This window comes from Schistocerca gregaria, chromosome 1 (assembly GCF_023897955.1).
Source record: "Schistocerca gregaria isolate iqSchGreg1 chromosome 1, iqSchGreg1.2, whole genome shotgun sequence".
NCBI classification, from domain to species: Eukaryota; Metazoa; Arthropoda; class Insecta; order Orthoptera; family Acrididae; genus Schistocerca; species Schistocerca gregaria.
This window is the reverse complement of record NC_064920.1, coordinates 628,914,962-628,940,604: the sequence shown is the minus strand read 5'-3', so window position 1 is coordinate 628,940,604 and position 25,643 is coordinate 628,914,962. Positions and strand designations below refer to the sequence as shown.

Sequence of the window (25,643 nt, the reverse complement as noted above, 5' to 3'; positions counted from 1 at the left end):
AAAATAATAATAATAATAAAGACTGGGAAATAGAATGGAACATCGAATAGCATGCTAAAGTTTAGACAGGTGCAAAGAATATGTCCATGTTAAAGAATTGTACTATCTCAAATGAGCAATTACTATTCCAGCTCTACTCCATCTATCCTGTTTTTCATTCACTTTTACTTTGCAGGTGGTGCTCTTTAACACTTATCGTCTTCCTATGCTAGGAAAGTCATTACGATATTGCAAAACAGCTTTAGTCAGCATTAATTATCACACATTTTATTGATTAATTTTAAATGAGTTTAATATCAATAATTTTCCATGATATAAAGGTTTGATAAAAAAATGTCATTATTAATCATTGTTTTGTTGACAGTAGTTGGGCACAGACAACCACAAATGACAACACTGGTCCACTTAAAGTTAACAACTATAGTAAGCTGGAACTATTGCATTTTACAGTCAAATACTCTATGCAAAAGATCTCTCTTCTATTAAGGTGGTACCTGTAGCTGGAGTCTATCTTCCAGTTCTAAGTCTTTTATTGAGTGCCGCCAAATGCAGAATGTCCATAACTTAACACCAGAAATGCTTTTCGACGCTGTATGACCATAACATGGCCTGAAATTTATGAAACCTCTACATCTGCTGTGCCAAGAGAATGATTTCTTATGTCACGACCTGGTGTGACACAGTTTTAACATCTATTATTGGTATTACTTCACTACAGATGAGTCACTGGAGCCCTGGCTGTCATCGGTATTATGATGGCCTTAAAGTAACCTGATGTGTTGGGTGTGGACCCACACTTTTAGCGACTATTGCTAATTCACAGCTGACCACATCACTGAAGCCCTGTTCGTCATTTGTATTATGACAACCTAGTTGCAACTTGTGACACAGGGTATCTAGGCAGTGATGCATCAATGTTGCTATGTGATGCTACCAACAGCCAAAGAGTCACTAAGGTACTATTTACATATGCTCATCCAGCCAACAGAGTATCATGTCAGTCACCATGGTAACTGGACCGCGTTCATCATCCAACCGAGCCGATGGCCAGATCATTCATCTGTTCAGTATCTGTTGGGCAGCCAGTGTTCGTTGCCAACTGTTGCTTGTACACTGCGGCCCAAGATTTATCCCCACTGCTCAAGTATCATCATTGCAGACTGCAGCTGCAAAGCCTTGACTACCAGCTGTGTCCACTGCCACTGAGTCAGTGTCAGCTGCATCCAACCTAGTGTTGCATCATTCACTGCCTAGCCTAGCAGTGATTCACTCTGCATGAGCTAAAGGTCAACACCTGTGGGAGATGGACCTCTACCTGCCTCTGGCCAGTATATCTGAAATATTGCGATTAATAATTAGCTCAACTCAGCTGTTGGCATTTTGCTGACTGGTGTCTGTCCTTGATGCCTGCTGTTAGAACATGGTACTCCTGGATAGCGAGCAACCATGCCATTTGGCACCACAAGAATGGCTCTCCACCCTTCCAATAGCAGTCATACAAACCAGATAATCTACATTTGCCATTAGAAGTGGGACTGCACATGTGGAGGTAGAGCTTGTAGCTTTATGATGTCTGGTGCAGGTACCACTGACATCAGTCTAGCAACACCAAGATGAGTAACTAGCAGCCTGTGCACAATGTAACTGCTCATGGGTTCCTTTTTTCTTATGTCCCAAATTTTATGTCTGTTCTCTTTCTTCTTTCCTGGTAGCAATACACCTATACAATAGGCAGTTATGTCGGGAGTAGAGGGGGCTAAAGGACAAACCTGTGAGACCTGTGATATGTACTCAGTGTAATCCACAACGTCAAGTGGCTCCAGGTACTGAGTCACATGAAATGGTTTGTTGCAGTTGATGAAAAGTGCATGATGCCAGGTAGTGCAGAAAATGTGCTTCACTAAATTGTGGTAAGCCACAGAGTGCAGAGATACATATATGAGTGTAGGTTACATTTAAGAAAGATGCAGCTATCATGTGAGTTATAAGTGTAAGATAGCTCTAAGGGTCTGTTCTAGTAGGCATGTGGAGTGACGTCCACAGAGTGCCCATGTTGTTTGTGTAGTTTCTTCTTCCTTTACGTTTTTGTGCCACATTCCACCTGTTGTAATTACTTTTTTCCACTGTGCAGCAAAAAGCTGACCACAGATTCTAAATTACCTATGACACATCTCTATCAGAACTAGAACTTAAAACAGAATTCAGAAGTAGACCAGCATTACAACAGGTGCCGCATGGTTGTGGCCTTATCTTAAATAAGATTTTTTGACTATGTCATGTGGTGCAATGCATGCATATTAGACTTGACATACTGAACTGATGTAATGTTGTCTTGTAGACCATGGCGCGACCATTATACTGCACTTGGAGGTCTCTTGAATGTGATGACTGTGACAGCCAAACAGATCTATGACAGATATCTGTTGTAGCATGCCATGAGGAAGTACAAGAGCAAATGAATGGGAGAACTCAGCAAATTAACAGTTATTATGAAAGAATTTTTGTTTTTATTTTAAGATGGTGACGAGTGGTGAAGCTTTTTTTTAATACTTTTTCCTTTATTACTTTGTTTTATTCATTATATTTATTAATAAATGTTAATACATTCAAATAATACATATATCTGAATGCAAATGCTTCAATGTACATGATGTGATTGAAAAATATGGTGAATGAATTTTGTAGCAGCAACTGCCGATGCTTCAACCATTTGATGCAATTTGTCCAACAGCCTGCTCCATTAAAACAGACAGTGTCATTATGGTCATTATGGAACACATTCTGACTTGTCAGTCAGCATCCAAGGATGCTAGAGAGTAAGGTTGTGTTTACTCTATCTGTCATGCACCACAAATTACAAACAACTCGTGAACATTTATTTCTGTTTCAAGGTACTAAAAAGTGCCAAAGAAACTCATTAAATGTTGAAATTGGTGTATAGTGATAATGCTGTAAATGTTTGACAAATGTTTACAAGTGACACGAGCAATTTGAAAGTGAAAATGAGTCAGTAGAAGACAAGAAATGTTTGGGATACCCATTAACCTCAAAAACAGAAAAATACGCAAAAAGTCACAAATAATTATTCAAGAGTGTACCAAAGAACTTAGCATCTTATATGAGTCCTTTCAAATCATTTTAACTCACAATTTGCAAATGAGACAAGTGAGTGCAAAATTTGTTCCCATACTTTTGAGTGATGAACAGAAGGGACATTGTGTGTCAGTTTGAATGGAGTTGAATAATCATCTTCATTCAGATCCAGACTTCATGTCCAAAACTGTAGCTGCAGGTGAAACTTGGTTCTAAGGGGAATGACCTTGACCTAAAAATTCAGAGTTCCTAATGGAAACCAGTGAATCTCGGGTCCCTAAAAATTCATATCAGTCAAAATCAAAGTCACACACATTGCTTTTCCATCCGATGTTGAAGTTATCATGCGACAGAGTTCATCCCTTGAGGAACAAATACAGACACCAAATTTTACAAAGGCATACTGCAGTGTTTGCGAAAAGATGAATGACGAAAGAGACTAGAAAAATGGGCCCATGGCTTCATGATAATGAGCTGTGCCACATAATGCTTTTGATTTGTGAGTTCTTGCCACAAAAAGTTTTCCTGTCTGTACAGATCTACCTTACTCACCAGATTTAGCATCATGCGACTTCTGTCTCTTACCAAAAATTAAAATCATGCTTAAAAGAAAATGTTTTGACACTATTCCTTACTTTGAGTGGGCCACAACAGAGTTGAAAAGAGTCAAAAGATGAGGAAGTTAGTTAAAAGTAGGAGTTTTGCAGTAATAAAGTTAGTTCAAATGTGAAGGAATATTGGGAGCCACAAGTTGTATATGTGTTATATTCGGTTGGGCAGTTCAGTGCTACAATACCAGTGTATCTTTGGAGTACCAAGTTCAGCAAGATGAAGGAGAATTCTGTGTCAATGGCCAGCTTGCCACACAGCAAAAGATGCGACAAGAAGCAGTTCGCCGCACGCCTGGGTGTCATCAACATTGAGGGCGGTAATTGGGTCAGTTACACCAGCCGAGAAACACTAGAATATTCCACTGACCTACTGGGGAAGAAGAACAGTACACATCAGCAGCAGAAAGCCGTATTTAAGGACCCATAGTCAGCTCATCAAAATTGTCCATCATGAGGTGTTGGAGTGACACAGCGCCTGTGTCACTTAGCACTATCACCAGTTCGGTGTTGTCATAGCTATTGCAATCATCGTAATAGTCACCATCATAATGCACATCGCTGCCTAGGAGGTGCCCGAGTGATACCACCACCACAACTATCATTGGATGTTGTCAACAGGCATCCCCCTGCCCTGGAAGTCGTTGCTTAGTTTCGAACCTGTTGCGTTGTCCCTTTTCCTGTGTTTCTGTATTCTTTGGGTATACTTTTCTCTTGATTAAATTATAGTCATGGCAAAGAAACTTCCAGCTACTGAAGTTATTGAGAAACTTAGGGATCAGGTAGAGAAAGTACAGATAAAGGCAAATAAGTTCAAAGTGACAGAGAGGGAGCAGTCACATCCCAACCCACACACCCTGGATGGCAATGCTGCAGCACTGGTTACCCCATTTTGAGGGAAACAGGAGGACAGATGCCAAATTGTGGGGTGTGTGTATGCATGGGGGAGGGGGGGGGGAGGGAGGGAGCAAGGAGCATTTATTAAGATTTTCAGGAAGTGTTAATAGAGAGATATCAGCAGAAGAACACTGCAAGATATTACCGGGATCGACTTATTAGGGTTTTTCATTAGCAGGATGAACCGACTGAAAGTTTTGCTGACTGATTCATAAAATCAATACACGTAGTGAGGGGCTCAAGGATGATGACAGGGTTCACTCGGTAATTTTGCAGGAACCAGAGCAAAAGGCTCTTGACACATTTTTGAGGGGGTTGTAAAGGTTCGTTTGGAATTTCTTAAGAATTTGAGCGAAGCAATGGGTATTGCTGTATCATAAGAGGAAACTGACTCATTGGTTAGATAACATGAATGTTGGACAGTATTTAGTAGAGAGGTAAATGGCTTTCGGCGTGGGCAAAAGGTTCATGTACAAAGAAATTAAAGACAGCAACATTGCAGGTGTTGTAGGAAACTTGCTCACTCAGATCAGCAATGATGTAGCAGGAATCAGCAACAACAGAAGCTTCAGTCACAGGGTAGATCTTACGAGCAGCAGTTAAATGGCACAGAAGATGGGATGTCCACTGTCCCATGCTCCCAGTAAGAGTTAGCACATGTAAGAAAGCAGTGGCAGATTTTTTTCTATCCGGTTATGTGAGGGATAAATTATGTAAAATGTCATTGGATACCGGTTCTTATGTATCAGTTGCAAGTGAGTGAGTATTTGCAGCAAACAGGTGAAGTGCACCATGTCGGATGTTAAGTGGTGTAGGTGGGAGGACATGTAAAATCACTTGGTGCTGTAGTGCTGAAGTTCCAAGTGGGGGAGGTTAACTTCCAAGTGGATGCAGAAGGTCTTCCAATGTTAGTGGTAGGTACGACGTGATTCTCAGATTTGACCTCGTGGTTGCACATCATGCCATAATTGACCTGGAATGGCATATGGCAGAACTCAATGGGACTTTGTTCTAGCTAGGCTCTACAGCCGGAATACCTTCAATGTTGCAAAGTCTGAGACATGGCCAGGGGAAACCAATGAAACTGCATACAAGGTCGCTTAAGGTCAATTCACGGGATCACATACTAAAAGACACAGGAAAGATAGTCTGGATTCATGTTGGTACTGACCTTCCAGTGAACTCGTTGCTTATCACTGAACCGTTGGCAGATAATGAAGTATTAGATGCAGTTGTTTTATATGATGTAGCATGTCCTACGTTCAGGAGGAAGACAGCATGAGAGTAGTGCCTGTCAGTATTGATAATTTTGGCCCTGAGGAAGTAAAGTTGTCACAAGGTACCCTAGCTGCAAATTTAAAAGTGTTGGATGAGGATGAACTAGACCATTATTTGACAGTAAACTACACAATGCTGGGTGAGTCTGTCAACTGGTGAGTGCTAAGGAGTAAGCTAGCACACCTGAAAGCAGAGAATAGAGCATTAAGGAAAAACTGTTGAGTGAGTACATGGAATTACTTAATCCCTTGGGCCCATTACCTGCAACACCACTTGACACTTGTTCAGCACCAAATTCCTACTGGAAGTGAAGCACCCATCTACAAATGACCACATTGAGTTCCAAGGCATTTACAGCCAATTATGGAAGAATATAAATCAGTAACTTAGAGATGGCATCATAGAGCTTAGTAGTTGTCCCTGATCTGCTTCCATTATAACTGTAAGCAAAAAATCACCAGACAGTGGCAAAGCATATAATTTCTGTTGTTTACAGGTTTTTACAGGTTCCTCAAACAGGGTCAGATGCATATCCTCACCTAATATAATGGAGACACTGGACAATTTGGGTCAGTGTTGGTACTTCTTACCACCACTTGGAACTAACACCAGAGGACCAACCGAAAATTGTGTTCTCTATGCCGACTGGGCATTTCCAGTTTCGCCGCATGCATTTTGGACTTAAAAACGCACCGGCAACCTTTCAGAGTTTGCTGGATAGTGTGTTAGAAGATTAAAACCGAGACAGTGCATAGTATACCTATGTACATAATTAAATATAATAGAGGGAAACATTCCACATAGGAAAAATATATTCATATGAACAGACACAGGCAGGCAGACAGTGTATGTTGGTAATGAGGATCACCCTGTGGCTAAACATGCCTTGGTGCACGGCCAGCACATCTTGGAACAGTGTTACACTGTCCCACTGACACCAACCTATCAGAATGCCAGAGATAGGAACTTGCCCTTCGATATATTCTCTCTTCCCGTTACCCACCAGGCCTCAACCTCCGCTAATTTCAAGTTGCCGCCCCTCGTACCTCACCTGTCATTCAATAACATCTTTGCCTCTGTACTTCCACCTCGACTGACATCTCTGCCCAACCTTTTTGCATTTACATATGTCCGCCTGTGTCTGTGTATGTGCGGATGGATATGTGTGTGTGTGTGTGTGTGTGTGTGTGTGTGTGTGTGTGTGTGTGTGTGTGTGTGGGCGCGCGCGCGAAGGTATACCTGTCCTTTTTTCTCCCTTACGTAAGTCTTTCTGCTCCCAGGATTGGAATCACTCCTTACCCTTTCCCTTAAAACCCACATCCTTTTGTCTTTCCCTGTGCTTCACTTTTTCCTGATGAAGCAACCTTGGGTTGTAAAAGCTTGAAATTTGTGTGTGTGTTTGTGTGTTTTTTATTGTGTCTATCAATATAGCATTGCTTTCTCATTTGGTAAGTTACAGCATCTTTGTTTTGTATATATATATGTACATAATTGTGTATTCAAAGAATATTCTTGGTCATCAGGAGCAGTTGGGTGAAGTGTTTGATTGTCTGCAGACAGTGCGATTAACATTGAGTTAGAGAAGTGTCATTAAGTTCAGTATTTGGGTCCCGTTATAGGGCAGGATGGAATTCATACCAATCCAAAGCTAGTTGAGGTTGTTCAAAATTTTCCACCACCTACCAAGGTAAAGGAACTGCAGTCTTATTTGGGGCTCATGAATTTTTACCATAGGTGTGTTCCGAAATTTGCAAAAATTGCGAGGCCTCTCATCCAATTCCTATGGAAAGAAGTGAAGTTTTGTTGGACAGTTGAGTGTGTGGTGGCATTCCAGAAATTAAAAGATCTATCGACATCTAGTCGCACGTTGATCTATATGGATTTTGAAAAACTGTTTATTCTCTCTCGTGATTCAAGCGATTCTGTGCTAGGAGTTATTTTGAGTCAGGAAGTAGAAAGACAGCAGCACCCTATTGTGTACTCATCATGGCATCTCAATGAAATTCACTACGGAGGATGAAATGCTTGCAGTGATATTTGGAATTGGGACTTTTTTGTTACCTCTATGGTAGAAGTTATGAAGCAGTGACTGATCATGCATCATTTAAGTGGCTTTTTGGATTTAAAGATCCAAAGAACAGATTGTCAAGATGGGCCTTGCAGCTAAGCGAGTCCAATTACAAATTAGAACATCAGCTGGGAAGGTTGCACACTAACGCAGATGGACTCAGCCTTAAGGTATGTGCTATGAAATGTGCAGGCCTTGACGAAAGTGAATGGAGGGCAACACAAAGTGCTGACATGGACTGTCTGTGATTTGCTAAAAAGCAGCAGTTCTGCACGGAGGATGGAGTATTGCTACACAGGACGTGAAATGGGCTGTGGTTAGCAGCACCACAGAGAAAGAGCAAGATTCGATTTTAGTGGGCCATTAAGGTCAAAGAGCAATGGAGAGAAGGGTGGCACAGGATTATTGGTGGATGATGCATAGGCAGGAAGTGGACTGACTGTTACATGAAAAATGTGTTCCCTGTGCCTGTAGAGCAGAGAATAACCACCAGAAAATTAAACTACAGTGGTTAACAGAAGCTGATGAACTATTTCAAATAATAGGGCTGGGCATCCTAGGACTCCTACCACAAACACCAGCAGGGAATTGTCATGTATTAATCCTTATTGACCTTTTTTCTTGGTTCATTTCCATGATAGCTTTAATGGACCAGCAAGCCACGACAATTGTTCAGGCACTAGTCAGCCAGTGGATACTTTGGTTTGGGACACCTGAAACCACAATCATAGATCAGGGCACAAATTTTATGTCACAATTAATACTGCAGCTATGTAGGTTGTTGCGCATTAAAAAATTATGCACGAGCACTCTTATCTCAAGCTAATGGTCACACAGAATGAGTCTGCATGACAACTGCAAAAATGTTAAGTTGTTACATAAATTCCCAGCATAACAATTGGTACATCCTATTGGCCGACATCATTGCTGCTTACAAATCGAAAGTTCACTAGAATGTAGGGTTATTCCCATATGAAGAAATTATGGGGTGCAAGATGCCATTGCCCTTTGAGTTTTGCAAAGCCCTGCCACAAGGAGACATCTTGTCACTGAAGGATTTCGCTATGAAAGTGAAATTAATCTGAAAGCAAGTACAAAAAACGAATACAAAGCCTTTAGAGAAATAGGAAATGGCGCACAATGCAAAAGCAGGGTTACCTAAGTACCATGTGGGTCAGTGGGTTATGGTAATGAATCCGGGAAAATGAAGAAGTTCATGTCATGGTATAATGGGCCTTAACAGGTACTAGAGATGAAGTCACAGGTTAACATTAAACTGCAGCTCCCCACCCTCCCCTCGACAGTCCATGTAATCCAAATTTGGCCATTTAAGAGGGATACGGGCAATTTGCCTCTTGTGATCCCAATTTCCATAGAATTTCCATAGAAGGAGGGGAAGGAACTGGGCAGACAAGGAAGAGAAAAAGGAGAAACCAAAGTGAAGGAAGTAGGATAATCTGGCAAATCATCAGTATATGCTGAGACCTGGAGCAAGGATGTGGGACAGACACTACGATTTTCTTTTTGCTTACCAGCTGCGATAACAGAAACTGTAGCTATAAGTATAGTCCATTCCTTAATTTATGTACCTGACTTACCTTCCTTGGTTTTGCCTCCAAATACCTTTCGTTTCTTAACAATATCATTGATGAGGACCTTTTCACTTCTCTGGCTCAGATGCTACCCAACATGGTCGCATTATCATGGAACATCTCTTAGAGTATGTGAAAATCTACAGAAGTAAGCAGCAGCAGCAGCAATTGGTTGTCATTGGTTCATGAACAGCAGCCTCTTGTATACGTCTTGTGGTGACTGGGGTTATTTATTTCTTGTTCAAGAGAAGAGTGGCCCAAATACCTCCCCTCCTAGGTCCCTAGAATTATGCTGGAGGGCATGCTCCACTACTGGGTATTGGACATCTAGGGTATTGGACATTCTAGGGACCTAGGAACCTGCTACACCGTATGTGCCATATCTCCTACCCAACACCAGTCCCTCTGAACTGCGGAGATGGGAACTTGCACTCCAACACATCCTTTCATCCCGCCATCCCCCTGGACTGAACCTACGTTAAACAACCTCACTCCCATTTACTCTTCAGTCTTCTCCTCTTTCCTCTTTAGCCATTCACACATCTTTACATCCTACATAGTTGTGTTTGTCTTTGTACTATATACCTCTTTACTTCTGTATGCATCCTCTTTGGTTTGAAGCTGGCACAGTACTTACAGTAGAATATCTTTGGCTTCCCTACAACCATGCCTCCATCCTTGCTACCCTCCCTGTTTTCCTTTCCCTGTTGCTTCATAACCTGGGTTGTGAGTAACTGAATCCTTTCCTTTCTTCCCTTTCTTTCCCCTCTCTCCTCCCTGATGAAGGAACATTTGTTCTGAAAGCTAGGAACGTAAATTTTCGGTTCTGTTTTTTGTGTATTTATCACCTGTACTGAGCTGAGGTAAGTACTGGCCAGCCCCTCTATCTCTTTGTTAGTATTTGTTTCACATCTTTATATGAGATTTTCCATTAATCACATAAATAATGAAGTATCTAATTTCATCAAAAGTATTAATAATTTATACGAGATACACGCTCCTCTGAAAAAAATGGCTGACAGACCACCCTCAAAGACCTTATGGGTATCAGAAAGGCAACACACAGGATGGTATGTAGTCTCTGATATCCATCTCACCAACAACCAACTACGCAACTGAGTTAGTCAGTCTCTGAGAAATGCAAAACTCAGACATGCCCACTGAGGGCTTTTACAGAGCCACTGTCCTGTGGAAACAAAAATCTGTAAGGGCTACCAATAGGTAAACCTAAATCTGCAGCTAAACCACTTGTTCCTGTTGAGGATCTAAATTAGCTTTTTGCCATGTTATCATCTTTACTTAACAAACACATAAAGCACAAACATCAATGTGGATAAAGTACCAGTGGTTGGGACAAACAATCTTTTTTTTTCTGCAACCAGTAAGCCCTAACATGATTAGGAAGCCCATTCACTTGGCAGCTATATAAGAAAGCATATGATCAGTTTTCTCATTGATCCTCCACTGCTCAAAATAACAGACATTTTCAACTATGCTCTGACCTCCAGCACCTTCCCAACATCCTGGAAGCAGGAGCTCATAAAACCATTAGCCAAGAAGGCGTCTGCCAAACAACTTGTTGACTACATGCCCATTTGGATTCTACCAGCATTATGCAATTGTTTAGACTACATAGTTCATGAACAGCTTACCAATTATATAATATCAATTAACCATTTAGATCTGTGGTTGGCAAAACCATTCATCACCGGAGCCAAATATCAGCTGTAGGATGACTGAAATTTCCTTTGGGAGCCATATTTTTTTTTTTAATTTCAACTATATAGGTATGTAGACAGGTATTAACTTAATTAGAGAACTCCTAAGTTGGCCTTTCCTAAGAATATCCTCAATCTGACAGATATGTTCATTGAGGACGACTCCTTCCAACACTCCCATCCACATTCATTTTGTGTACATGTTTCATATCTCTCAACATACCTTTCTGAATACTCGATGCTATATATTCTTTCACTCTATGCTGCTCCATAAAATTAACTTAATAAATGTTACTTAAAATTTCTAATCTTAGTCAGACTACAGGTACGTGAATAAAATGTTATATTACACTTAATAACAATATTATTTATTGATTATATTGTAAGTTATTCATAATATTAAAGCATGACAATGACTGACAAACATTAATTTCAGCAATGGCTGTGCCTGTCCTTGGAAAGCTTGGAAAACTCAACTATATATTGTGCTGTTCATAATTTTAGGCACAGTTGTAGGTTCTCATCAATAAAACAACTTCTCAGTTTACTCTTGATAGTATTTGTGCTTGAATAGGATTGTTCACATGATATGTGGACCTGAATAAGAAAAGAAGGGCAAACATTATTTTTTTCCAGCTGATGACATGTCAGGAGCACAATTCCAGGTGTTGAAAATTGATGTTTCTTCCTTCTCCACATCTTTCAAAGCAGACCACTTGGGCTATGAACCAAGTTCTCATTTCTTTTTCTCCAGTATATCTGTATCAGCAAAATACTTTAAAATTTTGAGCTCTGTAATGTTTTGTTTCTTTAAATCCAGCTATTACACTTCGAAGTTGCTAATGATATACATGATGTGCAGGATATACAACAGGCTCTAGATACCGGCTCCCAGGTATATTCCTCGACTTTCAAAACGCATTTGACTCAGTTCTGCACTGTCGCTTGCTCCAAACAGTGTGTGCTTACGGTCTATCTGATGACATAGGCAGTTGGATAGAAAGCTTTCTTAAACAGACAGAGAGCAGTACATCATCCTAAATGGGGAGACTTCAACAGAAACAAGCATAATATCAGGTGTGCCCCAGGGCAGCATAATAATAAGTCCCCCGCTTTTTATGATTTACATAAATGATCTGGTTGATGGTATTGACAGTGGCGTTAGACTGTTTGGCAATGATGCTGTAGTCTACAGGAAAGTAGTATCACATAAAAGTTGTGGACAAATCAATGAGGATTTGCAGAAAATAAATGTGTGATGTAATGACTGGCAGTTATCTCTCAATATTAGTAAGTGTAACCTACTGTGTATAACAAAGCGGAAATCCCCATTAATGTATGAGTACAAAATAAATGCCCAGTCTTTGGATGTGGTAACATCCGTCAAGTATCTGGTTGTGATTATTCGAAACAATCTCAAATGGAACAATCAGATTACACAAGTAACTGGTAAGGCAAACTCTAGATTGCAGTTTATCGGTAGAATCCTGAAGTGATCAGTCCTCCAACAAAGGAAATTGCTTACAATACTTTAGTTCATCCAGTCTTAGAGTATTGTTTGTCTGTATGGGACCCTTACCAGTTGGATCAGATTCAAGAGTTTGAGAAGGTCCAAAGAAGAGCAGCAAGATTCATGACTGGTACAATTAGCCATCGCGAGAACATTTCAAATCTCATAGAAAGCTTGAAGTGGGATGCACTTCCAGACAGATGACGCACTAAACAGAAGGGACTGCTCACCATATTCCAAAAGCTGATCTTTGCCGAGGATGTAGAGCATATATTACTACCACCAAATTTCATATCGCGCAATGATCACCATTCAAAGATAAGGGAAAATACAGCTTGTACTGAGGCATTCAGACAGTCGTTTTTCCCTCGCGCGATCCATGAGTGGAACAGAGGGGGGGGATATGACTTTGGCTCCAAATTGACAAAGTTAATTCAATGAGATCAAATGAAATCCAACCCTCTTCCCCTCTCCCCCTCCCCCCATATGTGTTAAAGCACCACTTGCAGAACAGGTAGGTGTACTGGCCACAGGTTGAATCCACCCAGTGCATCAACCATTAGGGTCAGTATTCTGGCCAGCCTGAATGTGGTTTTTAGATGGTTTCCCCACATCTGACTAGGTGAATACCAGGCTAATACCCAAGTCCCATCTCATGTACATGATTCACAAACATTTAGAAAAGCTTTTTCACACTTTCACATTAATACACTATACACAGACAGTTGGGGTGCACACATTCTGTCATAAGGGGTAAAGGCATCGTGACAGGAACGGCATCAGGCCACCCCTTAAATTAACCATGCCAACTTCCTTACCAACCTTTCAGATCCTGCTCAAATGCAGGAAAAAGACACACAAAACACAAGACTCCAACCAGACCGCATAAAAGACTGTTAGGTGTAGTCATTTGCCATTCAAGACAATTTGTACCATCTCCACCATTAAGACAAGCTCCAGTCTTCAATTCAGAGTTTCAGTCAAAATGTGAAGCTTCACTCACCTGCAAAAAATTACTCTGGCTCACAAAAGATATTACATGCTAGTGATGATGTAAATAAAATAGAAAGAAACTTCCACATGGGAAAAATATATTAAAAACAAAGATTCCAAGACTTACCAAGCGGGAAAGCGCCGGTAGATAGGCACAATGAATAAAACACACAAACACACACACAGAATTTGAGCTTTCGCAATCGGCGGCTGCTTCGTCAGGAAAGAGGGAAGGAAAAGGAAAGATGAAAGGATGTGGGTTTTAAGGGAGAGGGTAAGGAGTCATTCCAGTCCCGGGAGTGGAAAGACTTACCTTAGGGGGAAAGAAGGATAGGTATATACTCGCGCGCGCGCGCGCGCGCGCACACACACACACACGCACACACACACACACACACACACACACACACACACACACGCATATCCATACATACATACATACATACACAGACACAAGCAGACATATTTGAAATATTTGAAATATGTCTGCTTGTGTCTGTGTATGTATGTATGTATGGATATGCGTGTGTGTGTGCGCGCGAGTATATACCTATCCTTTTTTCCCCCTAAGGTAAGTCTTTTCCGCTCCCGGGATTGGAATGACTCCTTACCCTCTCCCTTAAAACCCACATCCTTTCATCTTTCCTTTTCCTTCCCTCTTTCCTGACGAAGCAGCCGCCGGTTGCGAAAGCTCAAATTCTGGGTGTGTGTTTGTGTGTTTTATTCATTGTGCCTATCTACCGGCGCTTTCCCGCTTGGTAAGTCTTGGAATCTTTGTTTTTAATATATTACATGCTAGTGATGATTATAAGCAGTGCAGGTGGGCGAGGAGAACTTCAGATCACTGTCATGAACAGTCACAGCTCACCCTCAAAGGTATGTGCATAGGAGCAGCCAAAGCAGTCAAGGAAGGGCAGCCTTGTGTCAAAGATTAAGAAGCATGCTCCACTACCATTACAGACAGGGCACTGGAGGAGGCACTATCAAACTGCCAATAGGATTTGGCCTGAATGAGATACAAAGTCAGCAACTGAACAATAAATAATCCAGGAGGAACTGGATAAGATGTTGCAATATGACATCACTGAACCTTTGGAGAGCCCTTGGTTTTCCAAAGTGTTCCATCTGAAGGAGGAGGGCACATGGTGTTTCTGTATCAACCTCAGATGACTGAACAAAACCTGAAGAAAAATTTCTACCCATTCCTGCACACTGTCAGGGGTAAAGTTTTCCTCAACTATGGACATGCAGTAGCTACTGGCAAATTGAGGCTGACTGGGAAATGTCATACTTAGCTATTCACCAATGGATGCAGTCTGGAGGGGCAATGGGTCAGCATACCACACTCCCGGCCATTGTCGACATTCTGACCTTGGGGCCACAACCTGTCAATCAGTTAGCTCCTCGATTGGCATCATGAGGCTGAGTTCACCACGGTCCACTCCTCCCACCAAGGAACAGTTGCAGTACTGGACATCAAACCTGGGTTCCTCACAAGAGAGTCTGTCACATTGACCATTCTCCTACAGAGATGTTCCTTCTTGCACCTCATTACAGGAAAATTTGGTGTCTCCCTGTGGTAGTTCTTGCAAGGGATCTGCCTTGGTGCAAATATCCTTTATGAATTGCCAGTAGCAGGAGCACATTCAGAAGAAACTTCTCACATTGCGAATATGCTGAGGAGTCAGTAAATCTATTTCCGCTGTTATTTTTCTGGATTGGGATGGACTCCATTGGTATTAACTAGGTGTCTGATGTTTTTATTTCCAGGGCAACGAAGAGACATATTTCTGCATTCACATAGAGGCCTGCAGTCTGAACACACTTCAAGACTGTTGACAGGAATCACAGATATTCTTTGAATGTCTTTGCAAAAGTAACAATATCATCCATATAGCAAAGACATGTTGTCCTTTTAAGGTGTTGCAGCAGGTTATCCATCATACGTTTGAAGATGGGTAGAATGTTACATAGTCCAAATGTTACAGTTTTGAGTTCATAGGGTCCATCAGGAGTTATCAAACATTTCTAGATTCTTAATGAAAAATAAACAGATTTACTGGTATTATCTTTGCTTCTCTGGATGTTCTGACAAACTACTGCAGATACACATCTGGGACATGTTTTATTAGATTCACCAGGTCAATAACAACAAACTAAATGGAAATCATGCTTTACTTTAACTTTGTACAGTTTTGCAATGGCTTCATATTAGTGAAGCTGCCAAATTTCAGGCAAAATCTTTTATTAGCCATAACTCCACTACTCAACATTTGCAGACCTATGTTTATGTGAACTTTTTTCTTCAGTTTTACTTGTAGAATAACAAATTAAAATATTTGCATATCTTCTTGACTCACCTTGTATGTATTGTACATTCCACAGATGTGACTTGTTGTGGTTACTTCTATTAAGACACATTGCTTCACCATTCACATACAAGTATACAGTCAAACTCTAAATGAAAGGCAACACAGAATACATTTGGAAAGAGGAAATATCTGAATGTTAAAACAGCAAAAATTGACAGGAAAGGTTATAATTATGGAAAATTTCTTGTACATGTAATTACTTTAGCTTTACATTTGTCATTTCCACAAAGAAAGTTTAAAAGTGTAGAGGTAATTTGCTGTTTAATCAAGAACTGTATCCAAAGAAAGCATTTTACACATAAAATCTGCATAAGGTAGACTCTTAACAAAACTATAGATGCTTCAAAGAACATATTCATGAAAGGAGAAATTGATGACTCAATCAGTAAAGTAAAAACTATTTGGAATTTTGTAAAGAAGGAAACAGGGAAAAGTGCAATAAAAATGAGGATCATCTTGTTAGTGACCCAAGATCAATTCCTGATACAGTCAACACACATTTTTTAACAGTAACAGAACAAACAAGACCACAAGGCTCTATAAATCAAGCCATGAATTTTCTGGAAGCATGTGCAACTAGTACTGTGCAACAGAGCCAAGTAACAATAATGACTATTACAGAATCTGAGTCATTAAAACTCTGAAAGAAGAAAACTCTGCTGGAACTGACAGCATATGTAGCAAATTATTAAAATCCTGCTGTAGGCACGTAAGTAAAATTCTTTAACAAGTCACTTAGGCAAGGAATAGTTCCTGAACAGCTTAAGTATGCAGTTGTAAAATCTCTGTGTAAGACAGGAGATAAGGCAGAGAGTGCAAACTATCAGCCAATCTTGCCCTAACATGTTTTCCAAAGATTTTAGAGAAACTAATGAGGATTGTCAAGCAGCTCAGTGAGCATAAATCATCAACAAAAGTCAGTTTGGATTTCAGAGGGTGTTATCAACATAATCTGAAATATTTGCTTTTACTGCCAATATTTTGGAGTTCTTAAAAAATGAAGATGGTTGGAATATTTTGTGACCTAACAAAAGTGTCTGATTGTGTCACTCACAAAATACTTGTACACAAAACTTCATACCTAGTAATAAGTGGTGCAACAGGGAAATGGCTTGAATTGTATCTTTCAAACAGAAAACAGAAAGTTGTACTGGACAGTCAAGACGATGCCTCAGCATCATCAAAATGGAATACCAACACATGTAGAGTGCCTTCGGACTCGATTCCGGTGCTCCTACTTTTTAATATTTTTATTAATGATCTTCCTCTTTATACAGAATATTGTAAATTCGCCATCTTCACTGATGAAACTACACTACTTATAGATAATTCCTTAGACTAACTTGGTGTGGCAGCCAATAAAGTTTTGAGGGATACTGCGAACTGGTTTAACGTAAGTGGTCTTTCTTGTACTCAGTTCAACACAGCCTTTAAAGATGAGGAAACAGGAAATAACCTAGGCGAGCAGCAGATAGCCAAGATGGATAGTTCAAAGTACCTAGTGTATAATACTATAAGACACAAACTACAACACAATCACAATGAGCCAAAGTTTATTCTTTTTCCACATACTAGTGAACAGCAGCTGAGAACATACACACATGCATAGAAACAATCCAGATACTGATACAAGCAGTTGCTGACCATAAGTAGGAATAGAATATGAGAGCAAGTGCCAACTGCACTGCACTTATAAACAGGAGGGCTCTGGTAGACGGTGCCATGGATGCCATTGGTGAATATTTGAAGTGTAGTGCACCAGTGGCTTGGTGCCGTGGCATATCCAAGTATTACATACAGGGTTATGGTACCCCTCTCCCTTATTGGAAAAGGACACTCTAACGATGCAGGCATTGGGGCCACAATTGAACCATCTGTGGCCTCTGTGTTGGATACCACAAATGATGATGATGGTAGCATAAGGAGATTCCAAGCCACAACTGGTGAGTACGAACAGAAATGCCATGTCCATGGACACACACGGCATCAAGAGAGAACTGGTAACAAGAGCACTGGTAGCATCTTGACATCCAGTCCCTCAACAAGATGCAACTGCTCTGACAGTGAAGGTGCTGGCCGCTTGATCAGGGGTACCAGAGAAACTGATGTTCAAGGATGCAAAGGTGCAGACAGATCGCCAGCAACAAAGATTTCAGAAGGCCTGGCAGCAGGCACTGGGGGGTTGGATCATGGAGGAGAGGCAGGAGGATGGACATCCACAAGGAGGGTGGTTCCACCCACCACAGCAGGGATGCCCTGCAAGGCTGGGATAGGTGCTGAGAGAGGAAGTGGAGGTGGTGATGGACCTGTGGCCATTACTGTAACGTGAGGACACAGCTGGTTGTGGTGGTGCACCACTAGCTCTACACTGGTGCACATTGTACAGAGATGCAGTCACAGCAGCTGTGGACCGTAGCTGGAATTCACTTTGGTCAGCAGCCGGACAGTGGAGACAGGAGTGAACTGTGACAAGGCGCCACACTGACAGGTGTTAGTGAGGTGGCGAGAGCAGACACAGGCGGGAGCACGATTGACAAACACGGAGCATCTCGGTCAGACTTCAAAGGAGCCATCCCGGCATTTGCCTGGAGTGATCTAGGGACATCACGGAAAACCTAAATCAGGATGGCCAGACGCAGGATTGAACCATCGTCCTCCCGAATGCGAGTCCAGTGTCCTACCACTGCGCCACATCGCTCAGTAAATCAACACGGATGTGATCCTATGGATGCTGCAGTGTGGGCCGTGGATACAGCATCACCTGCAATGCCACTTGTTGGGAAGCACACTGATAGCAAGCTGCAACAAGATATCAATGTCACCATTGATAATGGGCCAAAACAAATGCTGGCACATCAATAACTTGGTAAGCAAGACATGCCAAAGCCCTTATGTTGGAGCTGAAGGATATCCCACCTTAGAGCAATTGGGATCACAACACTAGGTGACGGTCCATCTGTAGCTAAGAAAGGAACACCATCAAATACTGAAATAATGGAGGATGAAATAGTTGCACAAAGGATCAGAAGCACTGCCTAGAGAACTGTCTGGCTAACCATGCTCAAGGAGGTGAACCACTTGATGCAAAACTGGATCCGCAGCGATCCGGGAGCCTGTAATATTAAACTCTTCCACTGTACATTCTGCCTCTAAGAGAAAACAAATGAGTTCATCCTGATCATAAGTAGGATCTAGCCCCAATCAGAAGCCAGGACAGTGCATCAGCATTGGCATGCTGCATGGTAGGCCGAAAATGTATTTCATAGTTGTAGTGAGACAGAAACAAGGCCCAACAATGGAGGCAATGTGCTGTTTTGTTATGAAATTAACCAGAAGGATCAAACAATGAAATCAAAGGCTTGTGGCCAGTAATGAAGGGGAACTTAAGACTCATACAAGAGCATATTAAACATTTTGAAGGCACAGACAATAGCAAAAGTTTCCTTTTCAACTTGCGAGTAGCACTGCTGAGCATGATTGAGTGTTTTTGATGACTTAGCTATTGGACATTTGGAGCCATCCTCATATCAACGCACAAGAGTTACCTAGAGTCCATACTGAGAGGTGTTTGTTGCCAAAACCAGATGGTGCCCAGGATGGAAATGTAACGTACCCTCTCTGTTATTGTTTTTTGTTATTGTAGTTGTAGAGATATGAAATTATTGTAGCGGTTTGCTTAGTCAGCCATACTTCGGAATTTTTTGACATTAAATGGAGCCTGAAACTTGCGTAATAAATACTTCATGTGAAGTGCGATTTGCGGCATAAACAAAAATTAATTGCGGAGACGTTATCCACAGAGTATTAACAGAAAAGCTTTAGAACAATGCGCACGACTGACTAGACACATTCAGAGGGTACGTACATTTGCGTACGAGTGGTTGCGATCTGATGAGAAAGATCTATCTTAATTGTTTTTGTGTAAAATAATTACGTCGTAACACACTCCGAGATTGCGAACTTACAATCAGGATACAGGCACGTACTTTCTATCATTCTCCATGGCCTGGGTAAAATAATTGCAATTATTTAAATTTAAGACTCCTATTTTTATATGAAAAGGATGATTGCAGGTTCTGAATGTGTCGGCAAAAACACATTGAAATTAATCTTAGCGGCCACCAAAGGAAAGTAGTGAGCACAATCACGTACCTCTATTGTTGAGCAGCGCCATCATCAAGATCGTCGCCTCCATTTGAAATTTGCCTTCTCGAATTAACAGAATAATTTGTACCCCATTGGTTTGGGATTTAGGCTTGATCTTGACAGAAATTATAAAACACATTTTTCATCATTTGTCACCTTCATTTAACACACACATAGACATGTAACTGTACAGTACGTCTTAACGCCAGCACATCAGAACAAAAAGGTGGTTAATACTAGAAGTAATAAAAGAATCTCGAAATTAGTCCTTTGTCTCTCAATGATAAAAAAGTTTTTTAGAGTATTCCTCTGGTATGACAGTCGAACAAATTTTCTTCATGTATCTTTCAGATTAAATTACAACATATTTTAGTTCATTTTCAGAAAGTAGACAAACAAGGAGCAGAATGTGATTTAAATTTCAAATCTTGAATGTACCCTCGTAGGGTGGCACCCACTAAAAAGGAATGTTCTTGTGGAGCAACTTGTGGAGGAGATAAGCCAACGTGGTGACCACCAGAATAAATCTGTGATAGGAAGCAATTTTATGTGAAAATACTTGGGGTTCTTTGGCATTTGCAGGGTGAGGCACAGCTGTGACCAGAGTGAGATGGCAAAGTACAAGTTTAACACCATCCCGAGAAACACCAAATCCCAAATACACAACGGATAGGTGAAAAATGTGTGACTTGACCAGGTTTCATTTCAACCCTGCAATATGTATGAGTAAGATCATGAACAAGGTGCATAAGTTACGTATGCTTTTCTATGGATGTATTTGTTACAACGATGTCATTGAGATAGTTGATGCACCCCAGAATGGACATTTCCAGTTGTTCCAAAAAATGCTGAAAAATCACAGGGCAATGTTCACATCAAATTGGAAAAGGCTGCCTGTTGTAACTCATCAAACACTGAGTAACTGGAGACATTGCCAGGAGATCCCAAATCCACATAAGTTTGTCAGTAAAGTACCGTCATAGCTGCACCTGTGTCCACTTATAGTCTGAGCACTTTGTCCATTGCTCACACTTCGATAAAGAGTTTGTTACAATTTGTAGTCACTGGAGACACAAAATTAACATCCACATTCATGTCTGTAGGAGTGGGCTCGGAACAATGCACAGATGCTATATGTCCTGTTTCCCTACAGTTTTTGTGAGCTGTCCAGCACTTAGGGCATGCAACCTTGTCATGTTGCAAGAAACAGTACAGGCACGATGGGAGCACAGAGAACTGCTGTTTCTGTAGTTATTGTTGTTGTTTGGCACACTGCTGTCTAGTGCAGCACAGGAGTCGTGTTTGTATGACTGTCATATCATCCTCCCTCTGAGAACTGACTGACACCCAACAACCAGAAACAGGAGCTACCACGGCGATGTCACACCAGGCCTCAATCTAATCACCTGCAGCATGAGACACCTCAAATGATAGAGCAATATTTAACAATTCAGCTAAAGATGGACTCACATTGCTGTGTGCACTGACACACCTCTTTGTCAGTAGACAACGAATGATAGCGTCACATATCACTGAGTACTAATGGTGTGAAAGCCTGCATAATAAGTGTGGCTGACAAGTTTGTGATATCAATTACTAACAAAGAGATAGAGGGGCTGGCCAGTACTTACCTCAGCTCAGTACAGCCGATAGAAACACAAAAAACAACCGAAAATTTAAGCTCCTAGCTTTCGGAATAAATGTTCCTTCATCAGGGAGGAGAGGGGGGAAAGAAAGGGAAGAAGGGAAAGTGGATTTAGTTACTCACAACCCTGGTTATGAAGCAACAGGGAAAGGAAAACAGGGAAGGTAGCAAGGATGGAGGCATGGTTGTCAGAGGGAAGCCAAAGATATTCTACTGCAGGTACTGTGCCAGCTTCAAACCAAAGAGGATGCATACAGAAGTAAAGAGGTGTATAGTATAAAGATGTAGGATGGAAAGATGCATGAATGGCTAAAGAGGAAAGGGAAAGAGGAGAAGACTGAAAAGTAAATGGGAGTGAGGTTGTTTAACGTAGGTTTAGTCCAGGGGGATGGCGGGATGAAAGGATGTGCTGGAGTGCAAGTTCCCATCTCCGCAGTTCAGAGGGACTGGTGTTGGGTGGGAGAATCCAAATGGCACATACAGTGTAGCAGGTTCCTAGGTCCCTAGAATTATGCTGGAGGGCATGCTCCGCTACTGGGTATTGGACATCTCCTAGGCGGACAGTTCGTCTGTGTCCGTTCATGCGCTCAGCCAGTTTAGTTGTTGTCATACCGATGTAAAAGGCTGTGCAGTGCAGGCATGTCAGCTGATAAATGACATGTGTAGTCTCACACGTGGCCTTGCCTTGAATTGTGTATGTTTTCCTAGTAGCGGGGCTGGAGTAGGTGGTTGTGGGGGGATGCATGGGGCAGGTTTTGCAGCGGGGTCGGATACAGGGGTAGGAACCGCTGGGTAGAGAAGGTAGTCTTTCCTCTCCCGCAACTATCCTGCAGACCTTGTCCACAAACAGATCTCCCGAGCAATACATTCCTCCCCGTCCAACAACAATATTCCTACCCTCAGACCACACAGAAGCATCCTCCTTGTCACCCAATATTATCCTGGCCTCGAATACATCAATAAATTACTCCGCCAGGGATATGACTTTCTCAAGTCAACCCCTGAAATGAGATCATCCCTTGACAAAATTCTCCCCACACCACCCAGAGTTGCCTTTCGTCGTCCCCCTAACCTCCGTAACATCCTTGTTAAACCCTGCAATATTCCCAGACTACCTTCTCTACCCAGCGGTTCCTACCCCTGTAACCGACCCCGCTGCAAAACCTGCCCCATGCATCCCCCCACAACCACCTACTCCAGCCCCGCTACTAGGAAAACATACACAATTCAAGGCAGGGCCACGTGTGAGACTACACATGTCATTTATCAGCTGACATGCCTGCACTGCACAGCCTTTTACATCGGTATGACAACAACTAAACTGGCTGAGCGCATGAACGGACACAGACGAACTGTCCGCCTAGGAGATGTCCAATACCCAGTAGCGGAGCATGCCCTCCAGCATAATTCTAGGGACCTAGGAACCTGCTACACTGTATGTGCCATTTGGATTCTCCCACCCAACACCAGTCCCTCTGAACTGCGGAGATGGGAACTTGCACTCCAGCACATCCTTTCATCCCGCCATCCCCCTGGACTAAACCTACGTTAAACAACCTCACTCCCATTTACTTTTCAGTCTTCTCCTCTTTCCCTTTCCTCTTTAGCCATTCATGCATCTTTCCATCCTACATCTTTATACTATACACCTCTTTACTTCTGTATGCATCCTCTTTGGTTTGAAGCTGGCACAGTACCTGCAGTAGAATATCTTTGGCTTCCCTCTGACAACCATGCCTCCATCCTTGCTACCTTCCCTGTTTTCCTTTCCCTGTTGCTTCATAACCAGGGTTGTGAGTAACTAAATCCACTTTCCCTTCTTCCCTTTCTTTCCCCCCTCTCCTCCCTGATGAAGGAACATTTATTCCGAAAGCTAGGAGCTTAAATTTTCGGTTGTTTTTTGTGTTTCTATCGGCTGTACTGAGCTGAGGTAAGTACTGGCCAGCCCCTCTATCTCTTTGTTAGTAATTGTTTCACATCTTTATATGAGATTTTCCATTAATAAGTTTGTGATATCAACTGTTAAGAGCCTGCTGCTGCTCAACAGAAACCTGAAGGAACAATGAAATAGACGGAGCATGCACAAGTGAACACCACACTCATCCGCAATTGTATCATTCTGTAAGATACAAACATCACAGCCAAAATTAACCACAGTTTATTCTTCTTACACATACAAGCAAACAACCAATGAGAACATAGACAAAAACATAGAAACAATCCAGGTACTGATACAAACAGTTGCTGACGGTAAGTATGAACACAATATGAGAGTGAGTGCCAGCTGTGCTGCACTTCTGAAGAGGAGGTCCTCAGTAGCAGGTGAGGCAGATGCTGTGCCATGTGCTCAAATCGTGTTACCCACGAGGAGCAGCGTCTGGTGGCCAGCCTGTGCAGACATCATTGACAGAATTTTTGAAGTGTAGTGTGCCAGTGGCCTAATACCATGGCACATATCCACGTACTACTTACAGGGTTAAAGCACCTTACATATTGATAGCATACTAAACTGAACAAATCACACTGCAGATCTGTACAAAAGACTGAATTCTGCAAATTATGTTTTATGCATTGTCTGCTCTTATATAATATGGAATCCATTGTGTCAGTTTATTTTGTTTATTTTCACACCATTATGCCATATGGAATCATATTTTGGGGAAATCAGTCACTAGCTAAAAAAAGTGCTACATGCAGAGGAAGGAGCGATAAGAATCATAAGTGGAGTCCACCCCAGAGTCATATTCTGAAATCTTTCTAAGGAGGTTGAAATCCTCATGTCCATTGTGCAATATATATTCTCTCCGATATGTTTCATAATGAAAAAAACCCCTTTTTGAACCAACCAAATAGTGTGTATCATAGTAATGATTTCTAGAAGAAAAGATGCTGTCCACTATGTGCATGCAAACCTGAGTATGGTACAGAAAGTGACCCACTTCAGTGGCTGTAAGATTTTTAATGCCATCCCTTCCCAAATGAATTGTTTAGTAGATGATGAGCTCTTGTTAAAAAAAAAACTCAAAGCAGTTCCTGTTGCAAGGATCATTTCACACAACAGAAGAGTTTCTGAACTACAAAGTATAGAATAAATGTATCTATAACTCTCAAATACGTTCCCACATCCTTATCTGTGACCCTGACTATTTATTATTGTAAACATACATCTTTTGCTATATTAGATCTTCTGTAAGCTTTAATTTTTCTGTACTATCTATTGATCTGCACAATTTATTTTTCTATAACAGAACCTAAGTTGTTGATACTTCAATATGAAACTGATTAGTATTATTTACATAATACCATAGAATGTAACCACAACAAACTTGTACAATGGACATGTTCCGTATTCTGTGACATATTCACAACAAGGATCACCAGAACATGAAATACATAAGTGAAAATAAATACTTATAATACTTATAATAAATACTTATAATAATTAACATACCTTGCTGTCTTACTCCTTGGCCATTCCATATTTATCAGACTGCAACACTCTTCTACCAGATTAGGATGTTCATGAATTTTCAGAACTTCCATTGAATTTTAATTGTGGACATCAAAGTAGTTTAGGGGAAAAAACTAGTGAAGTCACCTAACACCAACTCTGAAAAAAAGATTCATAATCAATACAAGATCCCTCTTCAGGGCCTCTCAGTATGTATGAATATGCATCTTTTGCCTATTGGAAGAGCATCTTTGTCATTTATGATGGATAAT

The 25,643-nt window shown here is 41.3% G+C and overlaps 1 protein-coding gene across 1 annotated transcript in view; it reads right to left on the bottom strand.

Annotated features, from left to right (window-relative positions):
* Window positions 1-25,643, bottom strand: part of LOC126359866 (N-alpha-acetyltransferase 80-like) — a 118,762-nt gene that overhangs the window by 45,768 nt on the left and 47,351 nt on the right. Inside the window, exon 2 of the mRNA XM_050007662.1 lies at window positions 25,372-25,530. Coding sequence (XP_049863619.1) covers window positions 25,372-25,463 — 92 coding nt within the window. The 5' untranslated portion in view covers window positions 25,464-25,530. The remainder of the gene's footprint in view (window positions 1-25,371; window positions 25,531-25,643) is intronic.